The 17,617-nt window shown below is 40.8% G+C and overlaps 1 protein-coding gene across 1 annotated transcript in view; it reads left to right on the top strand.

Annotated features, from left to right (window-relative positions):
- The window catches only part of MYO5C (myosin VC), a 105,928-nt gene extending 92,241 nt beyond the window's left edge, over positions 1-13,687 (top strand). The window contains exons 37-41 of the mRNA XM_068536206.1: positions 1,773-1,923; positions 2,570-2,852; positions 11,164-11,338; positions 11,853-11,933; positions 13,150-13,687. Coding sequence (XP_068392307.1) covers positions 1,773-1,923; positions 2,570-2,852; positions 11,164-11,338; positions 11,853-11,933; positions 13,150-13,302 — 843 coding nt within the window. The 3' untranslated portion in view covers positions 13,303-13,687. The remainder of the gene's footprint in view (positions 1-1,772; positions 1,924-2,569; positions 2,853-11,163; positions 11,339-11,852; positions 11,934-13,149) is intronic.
- The last annotated feature ends 3,930 nt before the right edge of the window (positions 13,688-17,617 follow it).

Here is a 17,617-nt window from a genome sequence, read left to right as displayed (position 1 = left end):
TTTATTAGTCTCATGGGTATAAGATGATACTTTGTTGACTTAAATTGTAATTACTTGATCACTAGTGAGGTCAAGCATCATTTCATATGCTTACTAGTTGGTTGGGTTGCCTTTTAAATTGCCTACTCACATCTGTTCTCCATTTTCCTTAAGGGTGATTATTTTTCTTATTGATTTGCAGGAGGTCTTTACATATTATGGGTAGATTGTGGCTTATCTTCTACTTTTCCTTATGGAGTCCTTTGTCAGACACAATTTTTGAATTCTGATGTACTTAAACCTATCAATCCTGTTCTTTTATGATACCTGATTTAATGTCTTGTTCAAGAAATTCTTCCCTACCCTGAGATCATGAAGTTATTCTTTCTTCTAAACTGATAATTCAAATTTAGAGTTCATAATTATGCTTTTATCCAAAATTGGTATGATTATTTATCCCAAGTTGACATGTGAGGTAATGATCTCATATCTTCTTCCATGTGGATAGCCAGTTGTCCCAATGGAGAGAAAGTAAAATAAAATATAAAAATAATCCTACTGGTACTATTGAATAAAAGGAGAAATAAGTAAAGAAAATCCAACCTCTAACCAAAAGGAATATTGGGGGGAGGGGGGGAAGACCAGCCCATTTAAGACAAACTGGCATCTGTGAGGCCTTCGTGGGAGGCATTATTCAACACCATTTTAAAAAATCCTTTCTTTACCCCCTTCTGCCATGTATACAATGTTCTTGTCCCTGTCTGAGTGGTTTTTAATTACTATATTTTTATTTCTAAAATCTCAATTCTTTTTCACCTCTGCCTTTTATAATGTCCTATTCTTAATGTTTTTTTTCTTTTATCTCTTTGAACATGGTAAACATATTGTTATTAGTCTGCTTGGTCTGCTAGCACAGACTAGGTGGCCTAAACAACAGAAATTTATTTTCTCACAGTTCTGGATGACAGAAGCCCAAGATCAGGGTGCAAGCATGGTTGGTTCACTGGTGAGAGCTCACTTCTGGGCTTGCAGACAGCTACCTTCTCACTATGTAGTCACATGGCCCTTCCTCAGTGCATGGGGTAGAAAGAGGGAGATTGAGCTCTCTGCTGTCTCCTTCTGTAAGAACACTAATCCTATCAGATCAGGACCCCACCCTTATGACTTCATTTAACCTTAGTAACTTCCTTAGAGGCCCCATCTTAAAATATAGCCACCCTGGAGGTTAGGGCTTCAATATATAAATTTGAGGTGGGGGGGGACAAATATTCAGCCCAGAACCGACATTTTAAAACATTTCAGATTGGTCTATACTCTAATTATAAAGTTATGAATCTCATTTATTCACCTACCAACCTCTTACAGCAGTTTATTTCCTTGGGTGCTTTGCAGTTTTTTCTATGAGCTTCCATGGGAGTTGTTTTCCAATGTAGTCTAGCTCTGGAGGCACATATTTGTCAGGGAAATAAATAGGACAGTAATGTTTACAGTTGACCCATCCTCAGATTCAATCAACTGTGGATCATGTGGTACTATAGTACATATTTAGTGAAAAAATCCACATGTAAGTAGACCCATGTAGTTCAAACCCATGTCATTTAAGCGTCAAGTGTAGTTAGTTATAGAAAATAAATGCTACCACAAACATCGAGAACTCATTCGATATAAATCAGACATTAAGTTTTAAAGTATAAGAGTTATAGTGGAAGCTTATTATAATATCATTAGAGATAGTATTTTAATTTTCTACATGTCTACATTATTCTAATATTTATATTCAAAATTACTTCCAGGAATTCATGAAGAATAACAGTCTACGTCAGAATAAGAATTGCTTGAACAATTTTGACCTTTCAGAATACAGACAGATTCTTAGTGATGTGGCTATACGAATATATCATCAGTTCATTATTGTAATGGAAAATAACATTCAACCAATAATAGGTAAGAAAAGAATCGATGACCAAGAAATATTTATAGCGACATTGAGACCTTAAAAAAATAAATCTGGTGCACGGCATGTGTAATTGCAAAGAACATAATTTTAAAACAAGAAGATTTACTGATGTAAATGTCCACTTTTTAATTCTTTGATTGCCTAAAATGATTACATATATAAAAGTACACGGGTCATAGTTTTCTTTCTGTAAGGGGGATCCATCCTGAAGGGAAAGACTTGGGAGAACTGCTGCTACTTATGTGGCTAATCCTGGTTCTTAGTCAAGTATTTTTGAAATTCTAAAGCCTCACTCAAATTCTTGTATACTTTCTTCAATTTTCTGAAATTTAAATACTTTAGGCTTTAAGTAGTTCTAGACCGTGGGTTGTCACGCTAACCAGCTCTCTCTCCTGTGAAGTTGAAAGAAAAGGAGCTATTGCCCTGCTGTAGATGACGGTCCATCCCCATCCGCCCCTTACATCCTGGTGCTCCCCAGCCCTCCATTCTTCTGCTTCCTCTGTCACAGCTGTATCCACACTAACTCATGTGGAAAATGTCCCACCTCCTGAAACAGACACATGAGAGCAGTGGAAATGTTCTCTGGGTGTCCCCACTGCATGTGCAAGAAAATCTTCCCGTTTTTCTCCGTAGTGCCAGGCATGCTGGAGTATGAGAGTCTGCAGGGCATTTCCGGCCTGAAGCCCACAGGCTTCCGGAAGCGGTCATCCAGCATAGATGACACGGATGCCTACACAATGACCTCCATCTTGCAGCAGCTGAGCTACTTTTACAGCACCATGTGCCAGAACGGCCTGGACCCCGAGATCGTGAGGCAGGCAGTGAAGCAGCTCTTCTTCCTGATAGGGGCCGTCACCCTGAACAGCCTCTTCCTGCGCAAGGACATGTGCTCCTGCAGAAAAGGGATGCAGATAAGGTAAGACCCATAAAGCACCACTCATCCTGGAGAGGCTGGCCAGAAAGGATGCTCTTAAAGTCCGAGGCCACACGCTCTGCCCTCCCTTCACAAGAGCTGCACTGCTGGAGGGTGTGCGAGATGACTCTTAGAACCTTGGAAATGTCAGCCATCTGATGCCAGGCCCTCCTCCCATCACTCTACCCCACGCTAACTTGACGGTCTGGCAGAATGTCTTCTACTAAGAACTAGTAATTGTGTATTTTAAATTCTGGCCCTCTGTGGTTATCATATACTCAACCAGTATTTATTGACCGCCACCTCTGTGACTAGTACTACTGGTGGGGGACACAGGAAACAGAGGAAAGGGTGATTTGATCCCTGCCATTGAGAAGCTAAATGATGAGTCAAAACCACTATAATTAAGTCACAAGCAAGTGGCGAGGGAAGTGCTTCAGAGAGGAGAGATTATCGTGGACAGGAAAGTTAAAGAAGCCTGAAAACTGTGTGTGAGTGATTAAATATGGGAGAACATTTCAGGCAGGGGAATGAGTGGGCAAAGGCACAGTGGTAGAACTGAGTGAGCGCCCGTCCTCAGGCAGGAGTAACTAACTCCGTCTAGATTAAGCGGAGGTTTGTGTCGGGAGCCACAGGTCCGCAGTAGAGTGCTAAGTTGGACCCAGATTGGGAGGGTCTGGAATGCCAGGCCAAGCACTGGGAGTTCATCCTGGGGACATGGTCATCCAGTTTTGAGGTGCGTTGACTTCTCTTTGTCTCTAAACCGAGGAAACACAGACCATTAGCTATTGTTTGAATTAACACTGTCACATGATTAGAAAGCATATAATATGGGGTAGATATTTAAGATTTTTATAATATGTGCAGGGATTTGACACCTGTAGGTGATAGGGGAACCTGGGATGGTGATGATGGCAGTGATACAATGAAAAGTGACCCCAAAAAGTTTATTAAGCCAAGAAATAAACAAGAGGCATCCATTACATCTTTTTAGCATTAGAGGTGGACCCTCTAATCCCTACAAACCATTGTGGCAAATTCTCATGATGCCAGGTTGTGGTTTTCAGATATGAGGGAGTATTCAGGAGGACTGGGCTTTTTTTCCTCTTCATTGAGAGAGGAAAGACTTCTGTTTACTTCCCGAGCACTGAGCAGATGCCCTGTACCCCTCTGAGGTAGGATTCAGGCCTATTTAAAGTAAAGCCATAAACCTCGTGTGCCACCAGAGTCTTTGCTAAACAACTCTCATTCCACCAGTAGGTCCCCAAGTTGAGTGAACATCTGTCCCCATAGGTGCTCAGTATTTTCTCCTCTCACCAATTGAAAGTGCCATTAGAGAAGTACTGACTTTCCAGTGTGTTGCTCTGAGTAAGTAGCACATGCATTTAAGAGGCATTCATCCATTCAGATATTGACTCAGCTCCTGCCATAAACAAGGCACACCAGGATTTACAGTGACTTTACCATGACAACACAAGCAACACAATAACAAAACATGGACACAAGTGGAAAATCAAAACCAAAGAAAAGAAAAACATAAACAGTAGACAGAGTAGCCTGAAAACTGGCTCTGGGCTTTCTGACTGCCAGGAAAAAAAGCCAAACATCATAGCTCTCTGGTCTCATCTGGCTTGGTGAGGCAGACCAGTTCCTGGGAAGATATAAAGATTTTCCTAGTACGTAATTCTTTTTTGTTCCTAGTCATAAATTGTAAAAATAATATCTCATATGGAACTTTATCTCACCATCTCCACAATAGCATTTTTGCTGCAAGTTCCACTGTGGCTGTTTTGCCCAGGGATCTTTGATAAGAACCTAGGTAGGGGTCCTGGAGACAGAGACAGTTCTGTTAGGAACCGGAATAATGTGGCCCAACTACAAACATTGCTTGCTGGCCTGAGGGAATCTGGGGGGAGTACGAGAGGCATTAACTTGGGTCTTGAAGGACAAGTAGGATTTCAGCTGACCCAGAACCAGAGGAATGAGCACAGGCCTCAGTGAAGGAAAACTGAGGGCAGGGTATGAACAGCCTCCTTTGAAAGGAGCACCAGGAGTGATGGGAGGACCTAGAAAGATGGGTTAGAAAGACAAAGCGGAATGCCAGCATGAGAAATGCATGCTTTAGTCCCTCAGGAGTGGCAACCACCACAGATTTTTCTTTTTCTTTTTCAGAAGGCTTTAAACTATGAATTCAATTTCTTTAATAGTTGTAGGAATATTCAGGTTATATATTTCATCTTGGATGAGTTTTGGTAGTTTTTGGTTTTCAAGGAATTGGTCCACTTCATCAAAGTTGAGTTTATGTGTATAGAGCCGTTCAGAATATTCCCTTATTATTCTTTTAATTTCTGCAGAATTTGTAGTGATATCCCCTCTTCTGCTCCTCTTTGGGTAATCTGTGTCTTCTCTTTTCCTTGGTCAGTCTTGCTAGAGGTGTATCAGTTTGGTTTCACTGATTTTTGTCTTTTTTTTTTTTAATTTAATTGATTTCTGTTACTGTCTTTATGATTTCATTCCTTCTGCCTACTTTGCATTTATTTTTCTCTTCTTCTTCTAGGTTCCTAAAGTAGACACCTGGATTATTGGCGCTGAGGCCTTTCTTTTCTAACATAAGCATTAAATGCTATACATTTCTCTCTAAGCACTACTTTAACTCTATCCCACAAATTTTGATATGTTATATTTTCATTTTTGTTCAGTTCAAAGTATTTCTAATTTCCCTCGAGTCTTACTCTTGGACCCATGGATTATTTAGAAGTGTGTTGTTTAATTTCCAAGTGTTTAGAGACTTTCTTATTACCTTTCTATTATTGATTTTTAGTTTAATTTCATTGTGCTTGAAGAACATACTTTGTCAGTCAAATTCTTAGAAACAGAAGATAGAATGGTGGTTGCCTGGGGCTGAGGAGAGAGAGAAAAAGGGAGTTGTTGTTCATTCAATGGATGTACAATTTCAGTTTTACAAAGTGAAAATGTTCTGGGAATCTGTTATACAACATGGTGCATATAGTTAACACTACTATACTATACACTTACAGTAGTTCAGACGGTAATTTTATGTTATGCATTTTCTACCACAATTTTTAAAAAAATCTCAAGGTACGTCCAGGTTAACATATACCATAGATTGTGATACTAGAATTACCAACCATCCCACTTTGTCCGAGACTTTCCCAGGTTTATTTTTAAAATACAAACTTATAAATATTTTGGGACTTCCCTGGTGGTCCAGCGGTTAAGTCTTCACACTTCCAGTGTAGGGGGTGTGAATTCGATCCCTGGTAGGAGAAATAAGATCCCACTTGCTGCATGGCGTGGCCTAAAAAAAAAACAAAAACCAAAAACTTATAAATATTTTTACATTGAAAAAAACAAACTTTGTATGATTTCAGTTATTTTTAAATTTGTTAATATTTGCTTTTGTGACCCAGGTCTATTTTTGTGAATCTTCCCCATGCGGTGGGTTGAAAAGAATGTATATTCTGCTTTTGTTGGGTAGAATGTTCTATAAATGTAGATCAGACCCAGTTTGTTGATGTTTTTCATTTCTTCTGTATCCTTGCTGATTTTCTGTCTATTAGTTCTATTGATTACTGAGAGGAGTGTTGAAGTCTCCAACTATAATTATGGAGTTGTCTATTTCTTCTTTCAGTCTGTCAGGTTTTGCTTTATGTATTCTGAAGCTCTGTTTTTAGGTGCATACACACTAAGAATTGTTATGTCTTCTTGGTGAGTTAGCCCTCCTATCATTATGTGGGATCTCTCTTTGTCCCTCCCTGGTAATTTTTTCTGCTTTGAAATCTACTTTGTCTGAAAGTATTTTTTATTTGGATCAGTGTTTTCATAGTATATCTTTTTCCATCCTTTTACTTTTAACCTATCTGTATCATATCTGAAGTGAGTTTCTTGTAGGCAACATATATTTGGGTCCAGTTTTTTGTTTTATTTTTTCATCCAGTCTGACAATCTGTGCTTTTTAATTGGGGTTTTTACACCATTTCAATTTAATGTAATTATTGGTATACTCAGATTTAAGTCTACCATTTTGTTATTTTCTATTTGTTCCTTCTGGTTTTTATTTCTCTGATTTCCAGTCTCTGTCTTCTTTTGGGTTCTTTGAACACTTTTGGTACCCCTTTTAAATTTATCTATTGTGTTTTCACTGTATCTCTTTGTATCTTTTTAATGGCTGCTCTAGGAATTACAGTATACATACTTAACCTTTTTCAGTCATTTTAGAATCAGTATCTTATCACATTAAGTGGAATGTAGAACCCTTACCATTATGTAGGCCCCTTTCCCCTCTTTGCTTGTTGTCTTATATATTATATCTACATACATCAAAAACTCTGCCGGACAATGTTATAATTTTTGTTTTAAACCATCCAACATATTTTAAAGGACTTAATAGAAGAATGGTCTATTGTATTTACCCAGGTATTTATCATTTCTGTTTTTCCTTCATTTCTAATGTTTCAAGTCTCATTTTCCCCCCAAATCTCATTTCGATTTCATTTTCCTTTTGCCTGAGGAAATTATTTTAGTAGTCCTTTTAGAGCAGGTTCACCGACAATAAATTCTCTTAGCTTTCTTTCCTCTGAAAATATCTTCATTTCACCTTCATTCCTAAAGTAAATTTTTATAGGCTACCAATGTCTGGGTTGACAGCCCTTTCTTTCATCAGTTTAAAAATGTTCCACTTTTTCTGGCTTCCATGGTTTCTGATGAGAAATGCACAGTCATTTGAATTATTATTTCCCTATAAATAATGCATAGTTTTTCTCTGACTGAGTTCCAAATTTTTTTTCTTTGTGTTTAGTTTACTACAGTTCGATTATGATGCATCTGGGTGTGGATTTCTTTGGGTTTAGCCTCTTTGAGCTTCTCTGAACTTCTTGACTCGGTAGGTTTGTGGATCTCACCAAATGTGGGACATTTTCAGCCATTTCTTCAAATGTTTTATCTGCATCACACTTTCTCCTTTCCTTCTGGAATTTCAATGACACAAATGTTAGACCTTTCATTATTTTGTTATCCCTAAAGTTCTGTTCTTTGTACTTTTCAGATTGGATAGTCTTTATTGATCCCTTGAAGTTCACTGACTCTTTTCTCTGCCATCTATATTCTGCTATTGAGCCCATTCAGTGAGTTCTTTTGTTTCAGTTATTGTATTTTTCAGTTGTAAATTTCCATTGTTTTGAAACATCTTCTGTTTCTTTTCTGAAGCTTTCTATTTTTTCATGTATTTCAAGATAGTTTGTCCTTACTTTTTGGAGCTTTTTTTTTTTTTTTTCCTGCAGCAAAGAGGGTTTATTTTCAAGACAGCCAATTTTTGTGATAGCTTCTTTAAAGCCTTTGTCAGATGATTCTAACATCTGTGTCATCTCAGAGTTGATACTATTAATTACCTTGTTTAATGTGACTTAAGATTTTCCTGGTTTTCATATGCCAAGTAATTTTGAATTGTATTCTGGACACTTTTATTATTATATTATGAGACACTGAGTCTTTAAATCCTATGGAGAATGTTGATACTTTTATCAGGTAATCAGCTCACTTGGGTTTAGGCTCTGCAGGTTGTGGTTCCTCTGTCAGTTCTGTCTTCAAAGCCTTTGTAATGCTATTTGGTTTTGTCTTGTGTGTGACACACAGTGGCCAGTCTGAAACTTGGGTGGTGTGCAATCCTATAGTTTAGTCCTCAAAGCTTATGTGTGCTCTTGAGGGTCAGATCCATCCCTGGGCTCAGGGGTGTGTCCAAGAGTTCATAAATAACTTTAAGGGTCACTTTCCCAAGCTCCTCCTCTCCACAATACCCCTGGTACTTTCCAGATACCTGGGGATCCCCTCTTTGGTCCTCCAGACAGAAAACTGGGGCTTCACTTAACTCACTGTGTGGCGCACTTCCAGCAAATGTCCCCACCTGGGGTCAAGTGGTGAGAGGAAGAGCAAGGAGAGTTCACGCCATCCTCTTGAGCCACAACTCCTCTAGCTGAAGAAAGTTCCCCTGTCTCAGAGTTTTAATTTCCTGCTGGACCCTGTTGCCACCACCATAGGACTGTTTGGGGCTTGCACATGAGAGAATGAAGAAAAAGAAAGGAAAAGGAGAAAAAAGAAAAACAGAATTTCCACCCTGTCTCAGAGCATTAGGACACCCCTTTCCAGCACCTCGAGCCAGAACTAGAGGGCTCCTTCTGGAGCTCTTTGTTGGCACCCATGCCCACTACTGAATTTCAGGCTGCTTTGAGTTCAGGCCAATGAATAGCAGAGGGAAAGATACTGGTAAACTCATTGTCAGTTTGGAGATACTTCAAATTCTGGTCTTCTCTCCCAGCCCACCTGCTACTGTTTACTTTTCAGAGTCCTCAAATAGCTGTTCCAGGCATTCCATCCAGGTTTTATAGCTGCATTCAGTGGGAGAAACAAAATGGAGTGCTTACTCCATCTTACCAAGAACCAGAACTCCAACACAGAGTTTTGAGTGGGAGGATTAACGTGCTCAAAATTCAGTGGATTCCCATTAGGAATCTACTGTAATAAGAACTAGTGGTGGGGGCTTCCCTGGTGGTGCAGTGGTTGAGAATCTGCCTGCCAATGCAGGGGACGTGGGTTCGAGCCCTGGTCTGGGAGGATCCCACATGCCGCGGAGCAGCTGGGCCCATGAGCCACAATTACTGAGCCTGCGCGTCTGGAGCCTGTGCTCCGCAACAAGAGAGGCTGCGATAGTGAGAGGCCCGCGCACCGCGATGAAGGGTGGCCCCCGCTTGCCACAACTAGAGAAAGCCCTCGTACAGAAACGAAGACCCAACACAGCCATAAATGAATGAATAAATAAATAAATAAAATTAAAAAAAAAAAAAGAACTAGTGGGACAAAATTGACAATGCAAAAAAAGGGGGGGGTAACCAGTGCAAGAGATGTTATCTCACACTCATTGCATCCCTATGGAATACATTAATTCAGCATTTTTGTCCCAATGTTATAACCCATGGGGAGTTGCTAATCTGGAAGGTCAGAGCTGGAACCGACCTTAGAGATCACCTAGTTCAGCACTCAGTTTTTTTAAACAGCTTCATTGATATATAATTTACATGCCATAGAGTTCACTCGTTTAAAGTGTATCGTTCAGTGGTTTCTGGTATATTTACAGAGTTATGCAGCCGCCACCATAATGTAATTTTAGAACAGTTTCATCACTCCAGAAAGAAACCTTACACCCAATAGCAGCCACTCGTATCCCCTACCCAAGTCCCACTGGGGAGTCCCCTCCCCCTCAACCTAACCAACAACAAATATATTTTCTTTCTCTATAGATTTGCCCCTTCTGGACATTTTTAAAATAAATGGAATCATAAATATGTTGTCTTTTATGACTGGCTTCTTTCCCTTAGCGTAATGTTTTCATAGCTCCCCCCTGTGGTAGCATGTGGCAGTACCTCACTCCTTTTTATTGCTGAATAATATCCCGTTGTATGGATAGACCACAATTTGTTTATCTGTCCATCAACTGGTGGACATCTGGGTTGTTTTCTTTTTTTGGCTATAATGATTAATGGTGCTGTGAACATTTGTGTATGATTATTTGTGTGGACATGCTTTCAGTTCTCTTTAGTAAGTACCTAGAAGTGGAGTTGCTAGGTCAGAAGGTAGTTTTATGTTTAACATTTTGAGGAACTGCCTAACTGCTTTCCTTAGCAGCTGTACCATTTACATTCCCACTAGCAATGTATGAGTGTTCTCAACGCTCTGATTTACCAAGAGAGGTTGAGTAACTCTCCAGGCTCACACAACGGATTGGTGGGATTAAAACCCATGGCCCTTAACTCATAAACCTATGATAATCAGTGACAGAAACAAGAATAAAAACCCCAGTGGACTAAAAGAAAGCCTCTACCAATTGAAAATTTTCTGCCAATTTGGGAAAAGAGATCAAACAATTTTTATACCAATGTAAGTCTTCTCTTCAAATACCACTATGATTTTTTCCTTTAATATATTTTCAAATCTATTATTAAGGGTACTTTAATAGATTATAAATTATTGTAGTCACTGTTCTTTGCTCAGATTTTCTCCAAAGTTTATCGCTGTTATGGCCCCTCACCCTTGACCATCATGATCCTTAGAACCATGGATCGTGAGAGCTGATCATCTGGCCCAACCCCGTCTTGTTACAAATAAAGAAACTGCTGGGCTGTAGTCCTAAGGATCTCAATGAGCTCTGGTACCATGTTGGGACACACTGGAGGATTCGGCACCCTCCCCTAAAGTGTTCTAAGCAGGTCACCCCTGTTCTCTGCTCCTCTGGTGTTTACTCCAGGTGCAACATCAGCTACTTGGAAGAATGGCTTAAAGATAAGAATTTGCAGAACAGCTTGGCCAGGGAAACCTTGGAAGCTCTCTCTCAGGCAGCCTGGTTGCTTCAGGTCAAGAAGACCACAGACAGCGATGCCAAGGAGATCTACGAACGCTGTACCTCCCTGTCTGCTGTGCAGGTGACCAGGCTTGCTGAGTGTCTCCCTGATCTTCACCCACAGATCATGTAATTGGCCTTGCCTTTCCTGGCTTAGCCAGCTGTGGGGTGCATCTGCGTCTCTCTGTGCTCTTTGGGGAGCATACGTATCTCCCATGGGCTGCCCTCTTATCTAACAAGCATTTATTAAATACTAACCCTAGGCCTTAAAAACATAAAAGTGCATATGACACATTCCCTGCCCGCTATACTCACATATGTGTATGTGTGGGGAGAGGGGGTGGGAGCGGGGAAGGAGGCAGGAAATGGGGAATTCTCTTAAGGTCATCTAATTATAGGATGTCCTTGCTGCCTTCTGTGCTCTTCTCAGCTTGTTTTCTCTTTTGGAAAAAAATAACACATGGTTCCTAGAGCCAGATTACAGTCTAAAAGAACCACTTGTGGTTCCCGACTGTTCCCAGACTACTGGAACCATTATTTCATGGACAGAGTTGTCCTTTTCTGCGGCCTCACACCATCTTGTGTGCTCTTTGCAGATCATAAAGATCCTCAACTCATACACACCTATAGATGACTTCGAGAAAAGAGTGACTTCATCCTTTGTTCGCAAAGTACAGGTGAGATCCTTAAGGATGTGCCTTTTAATTTTTAGTATAAGACAGTGTTGTTTAATTACCATTATAGAAATTCAGGATTAAAGTACATGTACCAAATATACAAAGGAAAGGCACCCAGGAAAAGCAGCAGGAATTTTCCCTGTCAAATTCCCTGTTTTCAGAACACATTTTCACCCTGGTGGGAAGGGAACAAAAACACCAAAACCGTGATTCACATTCTATGTTCCTTCAGCATGTCTTGTTTCTCATCAGTCTTTGAGTATATGCAAGGGAGCAGAGGCTGAATGGAAAGAGAGAACCTGTGTACCCATTTTTTTCTTATTTTAATCCCTAAAGTTTCTTGCCCAGTGAACTAGGGCAGCAGTTCTCAAAGTTTGGTTCAAGGGTCCTTGGAGGGTGGCGGGGGGATTCTTGAGATGATTTCAGGGAGTCTGCAAAGTCTTCCTTTTTCCAAATACATACCTGTATGAGGCAGACTTTTCTTCATACACTTCAACCAAAATAACATATCACTAGAGGTGAATGCAGAAGCAGATACAAGATTCCACCTGTCATATTAAGTCAGACATTTAAAAGAATTACAAAATTATGAAACAATACCACTTCTCACTAGTTTTTTGATTTGTTTTCAAAAATATAGTTGTTTTTCAATAAAAATATGTTAACATGTATTGGGCTTGTTATTTTAATGCATTAAAAAATATTTAAAATTATTGTTTTAATTACTAATATGATAGATATCAGTAGTGATAACCACATGCACAAAAGCTGTTTGGCGTCCTTGGTAATTTAAGAGTATAAAGGGGTCCTGAAACCAAAAAGGTTTGCAAACCACTGAACTAAAAAGAAATATTAATGCAATAAAAATTTAATACTGAGCTCCACTCGTGTTTGGTCTTAGAATTATGCCATGAGAATAGGTAAACATAGAAAGTAGATCGATTTACAGTCATTCCATCCTGTGGGAAATTAACTTCTGAAGTGAAACAGGGCAAGTTAAGTATTCATGAGAGCTAATCTGGAAGAGCTGGATAAACCATTTCACCTTGGAGCTGTGCTGTTGAAAAGCCCTTTTGTGTGTTATCTCACATGATTTTGAAAGGAGTTTTTCACTCGAGATAGAGTTGTTGTGTTTTCCTTGCTCTTGACTTCCAGACAGCCATAAAGCAAAGTGCACTGGTTTCCTTACTCATTTTTCCTCTGGTTCTCCTTTCAGGCTCTCCTCAATAGCCGAGAGGATTCATCACACCTTATGTTGGATACCAAATATCTCTTTCAAGTCACATTTCCTTTTACCCCCTCTCCACATGCTCTGGAAATGATCCAGATCCCCAGCAGTTTCAAACTAGGCTTTCTCAATAGATTATAGCAGGAAAAAAGAGAATAAATGCACTTTTCTTTCAAAAGCTAAATGAAGGTCAAATAGAGGGATGTGGCTTATTAATTGGAACTGGAAATGCTTTGGAATGTGATTGAAGGAAGAAAATAAGAATTCTCCCAAATGGGCCACATCTTCTCTTGCTCGTGGTGATGGTGCTGCCACTGTCATCTTGTAAGAATTAACACACACCAGCTGAGGTTGGAAAGGCCACTGCTACCTTTGGAATCTCAGCCAGCTTTTACTAGAATTCCTGCAAGTCTCGTGTTTTCTGCCAGGTGCCTCTTGTCTAGATGTATTTTGTGACAGGGGTCCACCGAGAGGGAGTGAGACCCAGGGACACAGTTTATCCTAAGTTTTCTAAAGTTCGTGTGAAGCCCAGATACATTTATGAAGCCACAAATGGGTTCTAGGGCTGAGTCTTCCAAATGATCCCATTCGGCCATGGCGGCCTGTCAAAGGCGGCCTCTCACCCCACGCCTGCTTGATGGGGGGGGGCAGAGGTGTTTCACCAACTCTCCTTACTAAGAACGCTTCTGCATAAAAAAATACTTATTTCAGGCCCCTCTAATTTTTAAGAGAATATTCAATCTGAAATGAATCACAGAAGTATTTTTATGTATATATCCATTTAAAACTAATATATCAGGGCTTCCCTGGTGGTGCAGTGGTTGAGAATCCACCTGCCAATGCAGAGGACACAGGTTCGATCCCTGGTCCAGGAAGAGCCCACATGCCGCAGAGCAACTAAGCCCGTGCGCCACATCTACCGAGCCTGCGCGCTAGAGCCCGTGCGCCACAACTACTGAGCCCGTGTGCCGCCACTACTGAAGCCCACGTGCCTAGAGCCCGTGTCCACAACGAGAGAAGCCACCACGATGAGAAGCCCACGCACTGCAACAGAGAGTAGCCCCCGCTGACTGCAACTAGAGAAAGCCCGCACGCAGCAACAAAGACCCAGCACAGCCAAAAATAAATAAATACAATAAATAAATTTACTAAAAAAACAAAAACACTAATATATCATTCAAGCTTAATTTCCATGCCATTTATCATCTCCTCCTCCAGAAGAAGATTTCTTTAAATTTTATCTGCCAGCATATTTGCCATCGTTTTTCATTGTTTAATATCTTTCATACAAGAACTTAAAAAAATAAGTTTGAAAAGGCAACATAGATGATTTTCTCTATCTTATCAGCATTCAAATATGTTTTAAGATTTTCTCATAAAAATAACTGAAGAATTTTGTCAGCTCCTCCTTTTGAGAAATCTGTTTCCCAAGTTTTGTGGGAACTATTACTTGTTCCCCCCAAGTTTTCTCCGTTCTTCCTTTCAGAGCATAAAACATCATTTGATAAGCACTCCTGGCCTGTGGCCTCTTCTGCACCACCCCAAAGTCACAGGCCATAGCTGTGATTCTGTAACATGGGCATGTATCTTAGGAGTGGAAATAATACATGATTTTGAAGCAACAACACCCTACTAATATGTAATAATGTCTTTTCATATTACAAATGATTGAATTTAGTTCATTTAGATACATGGTATATGAAGAAATGAGAAGTAGAACTTGGTGACATTTTAATCAATAAAATAAATTACCAAATGAATTGGGTCAGATTCTTTTTTTTTAAATAAATTTATTTATTTATTTTTGGCTGCGTTGTGTCTTCGTTGCTGCGTGCAGGCTTTCTCTAGTTGCGGTGAACGGGGCTGCTCTTCATTGCGGTGTGCGGGCTTCTCATTGCGGTGGCTTCTCGTTGCGGAACATGGGCTCTAGGCGCGCGGGCTTCAGTAGTTGTGGCACGCGGGCTCAGTAGTTGTGGTGCATGGGCTTAGTTGCTCCGCAGCATGTGGGGTCTTCCCGGACCAGGGCTTGAATCCGTGTCCCTTGCGTTGGCAGGCGGATTCTTAACCACGGCGCCACCAGGGAAGTCCCAGATTCTTTTAATTGCTAGGAGATTACATTTTTCTTAAGTGCACAAATTTTATGCCTTTCTTTAAGGGTCGTACTTAAAGATGCTAGAATCTTTATAGATTCATAATATCTCTTGAAACATATATAAAATTTTTTAGAGAGGAAGTAAATATGCCCTCAGTCCTGGCTCAGGCTGTGTCTGCATGGGGCTCCCAGACTGTGCCAGGATGAGGGGCTACTTGGTGGAGAGCTGGCTGGGTTTTGGTCCACATGGACTGCCTTCTCCATGCCCCTTCCAGGTCTCCCCTATGCCACAAAGAGACAATCACCCTTCCTTTTTGGCCCCCGTAACTCAGGGCTCCTGTCTGTTTTACAGCATTTATCCTGGGCTATGGGACAGTAACGCTGGCCATTCCCTCCACTACCCTGTGAGCTCCTGGAGAGCAGGTCCACATCCTGCTCATCCCCGTGGTCATCCTGATGTGGCGAGCAGAACCGCAGGGGCCAAGTCCTACTGGAGGCGGCAGGGCTTGTGAGGGTTCAGTCCTGGGAGGGAGTAGATCTTGTGTGGAGACAGGGGGACCTGCAGAGCCTGAAAAGTTTATGCATGGAGAAGGGGGCAGGGGAGCCCTCGCCCCACAGTCTTGATCAGCTCTACAAAGCTGAATGTAGCAAGGGTGGCCGAAACAACGAGGTGCTGGTGGGGTGAAGACTGTGAAGAGGCAGGAGCTGCGGATAACCTTCAGTTACAGGTGAATGTCAGGGTTGCTCAGTAACGAGGGGTCTGAATTTACGGGGGTCAAACCTGCTGAACTCTGCTTCCTGCAGAGGGCAGAGAATTGAGCCCTAGAAGCTGGTCAACGGGGGTTCTGAGGGCACCTGGCAGCATGGATGGTCAGAAGGTTCAAGGGGTGAATGAGTGATGCGAACTGCGGTGAGTGCTTCAGACGCGAACACGGAGCTGCAGGTGGGAAGGAAGGGAGCAGCTGAGCCGTAAAGCCCAGGTAAGGAGATTAGTTAGACGGGATGCAGTTGCCTTAGCACTTGGAGCTACAGCTCTAACTTCTCTCCGTTCTGCTGATCGGTTCCATGTGTTGAGTCTCTGGAAGGTATGTATGTGTTAACACATTAAATTAGAATACTCAGGCTTCCTTAAATGCTCAGAAAAGTGTTCAGGTGTGTGCATACCAAGGTGTTGACAGTGGTCTTTCTGTGTGGTAAGAGTATGGGTGAGGGGTGGTATGGTAGTTAGTCTGTATGTTCTAATTTTTCCACAATACACATGCATATCTTTTGAAGTAGGTACTTTGTTTTCAAAATGTATTTAGTATTGGCATCAGGGGAAAATTAAGCATCTTTACAATTATTTAATCGGTGTTAAAAATTGACCCACATGGGACTTCCCTGGCAGTCCAGTGGCTAAGACTCTGCACTCCCACTGCAGGGGACACGGGGTTCGATCCCTGGTTGGGGTTAAGATCCCACCTGCTGCGCAGTGCGGCCCCCCAAGAAAGAGATATTAAAAAAAACTGACCCACGTAACATTTCACGTGTTAACGTAAACCTCGGAGTGCAGCTTATGGAATAGACAGAGGTTTCTGACACTAAACGTTACATAATTTTAGTTAAGTCTGTGAGATTCATCCATTTACTGCCATATGTATCAGCAGTTTATTCTTTTTTATTACATGAACATATCACAATTTATGTATCTAGTCTATATTGATGAACATTTCGGTTTTTCCAGTTTGGGGCTATTATGAATAAAGCTGCTATGACATTCTTGTTCATGGGTTTTTTTTTTTTGAGGATGTAAGTATGCATTTCTGTTGAGTATATATCAAGGAATAGAATTATATGTATGTGTAGCTATAGTAGGTCCTATCAACCAGTTTTCCAACGTGGTTGTACCAATTTATCCTCCCACCAGCAGAGGAGGTCCAGTTCTCTACATTCTCACCCACGTTTCACATCATCAGTCTTTTTTACTGTTAGGTATTCTGGTGGGTAAGTAGTGGATTCACAGTGTGGTTTTACCTTGCGTTTCTTTGATGCCTAATGATGTTGAGCACCTCTTTATCTGTTTATTGACCATGTGAATATCTGCATTTGTGAAGTGTCCAAGTCCTTTGCACACTTAAAAAATAATTTGTGTTGAGATATGATTGCACACAATATAAAACTCTCTATTTTATAGCATACATTTCAGAGGTTTTTAGTATATTCACAAGAATGTACATTATCTAATTCCAGAACATTTCCATCACCCCAAAAAAGAAATCCCATATTCATTAAGCAGTCACTTCCAACCCCCTCTCCCCCACCTATTGGTAACCTCTAATCTGGATTTGTCTCTATGGATTTGCCTGTCTCGGACTTATCGTATAA

This window comes from Eschrichtius robustus, chromosome 1 (assembly GCF_028021215.1).
Source record: "Eschrichtius robustus isolate mEscRob2 chromosome 1, mEscRob2.pri, whole genome shotgun sequence".
NCBI classification, from domain to species: domain Eukaryota; kingdom Metazoa; phylum Chordata; class Mammalia; order Artiodactyla; family Eschrichtiidae; genus Eschrichtius; species Eschrichtius robustus.
This window is presented reverse-complemented; position numbering and strand designations above follow the sequence as displayed.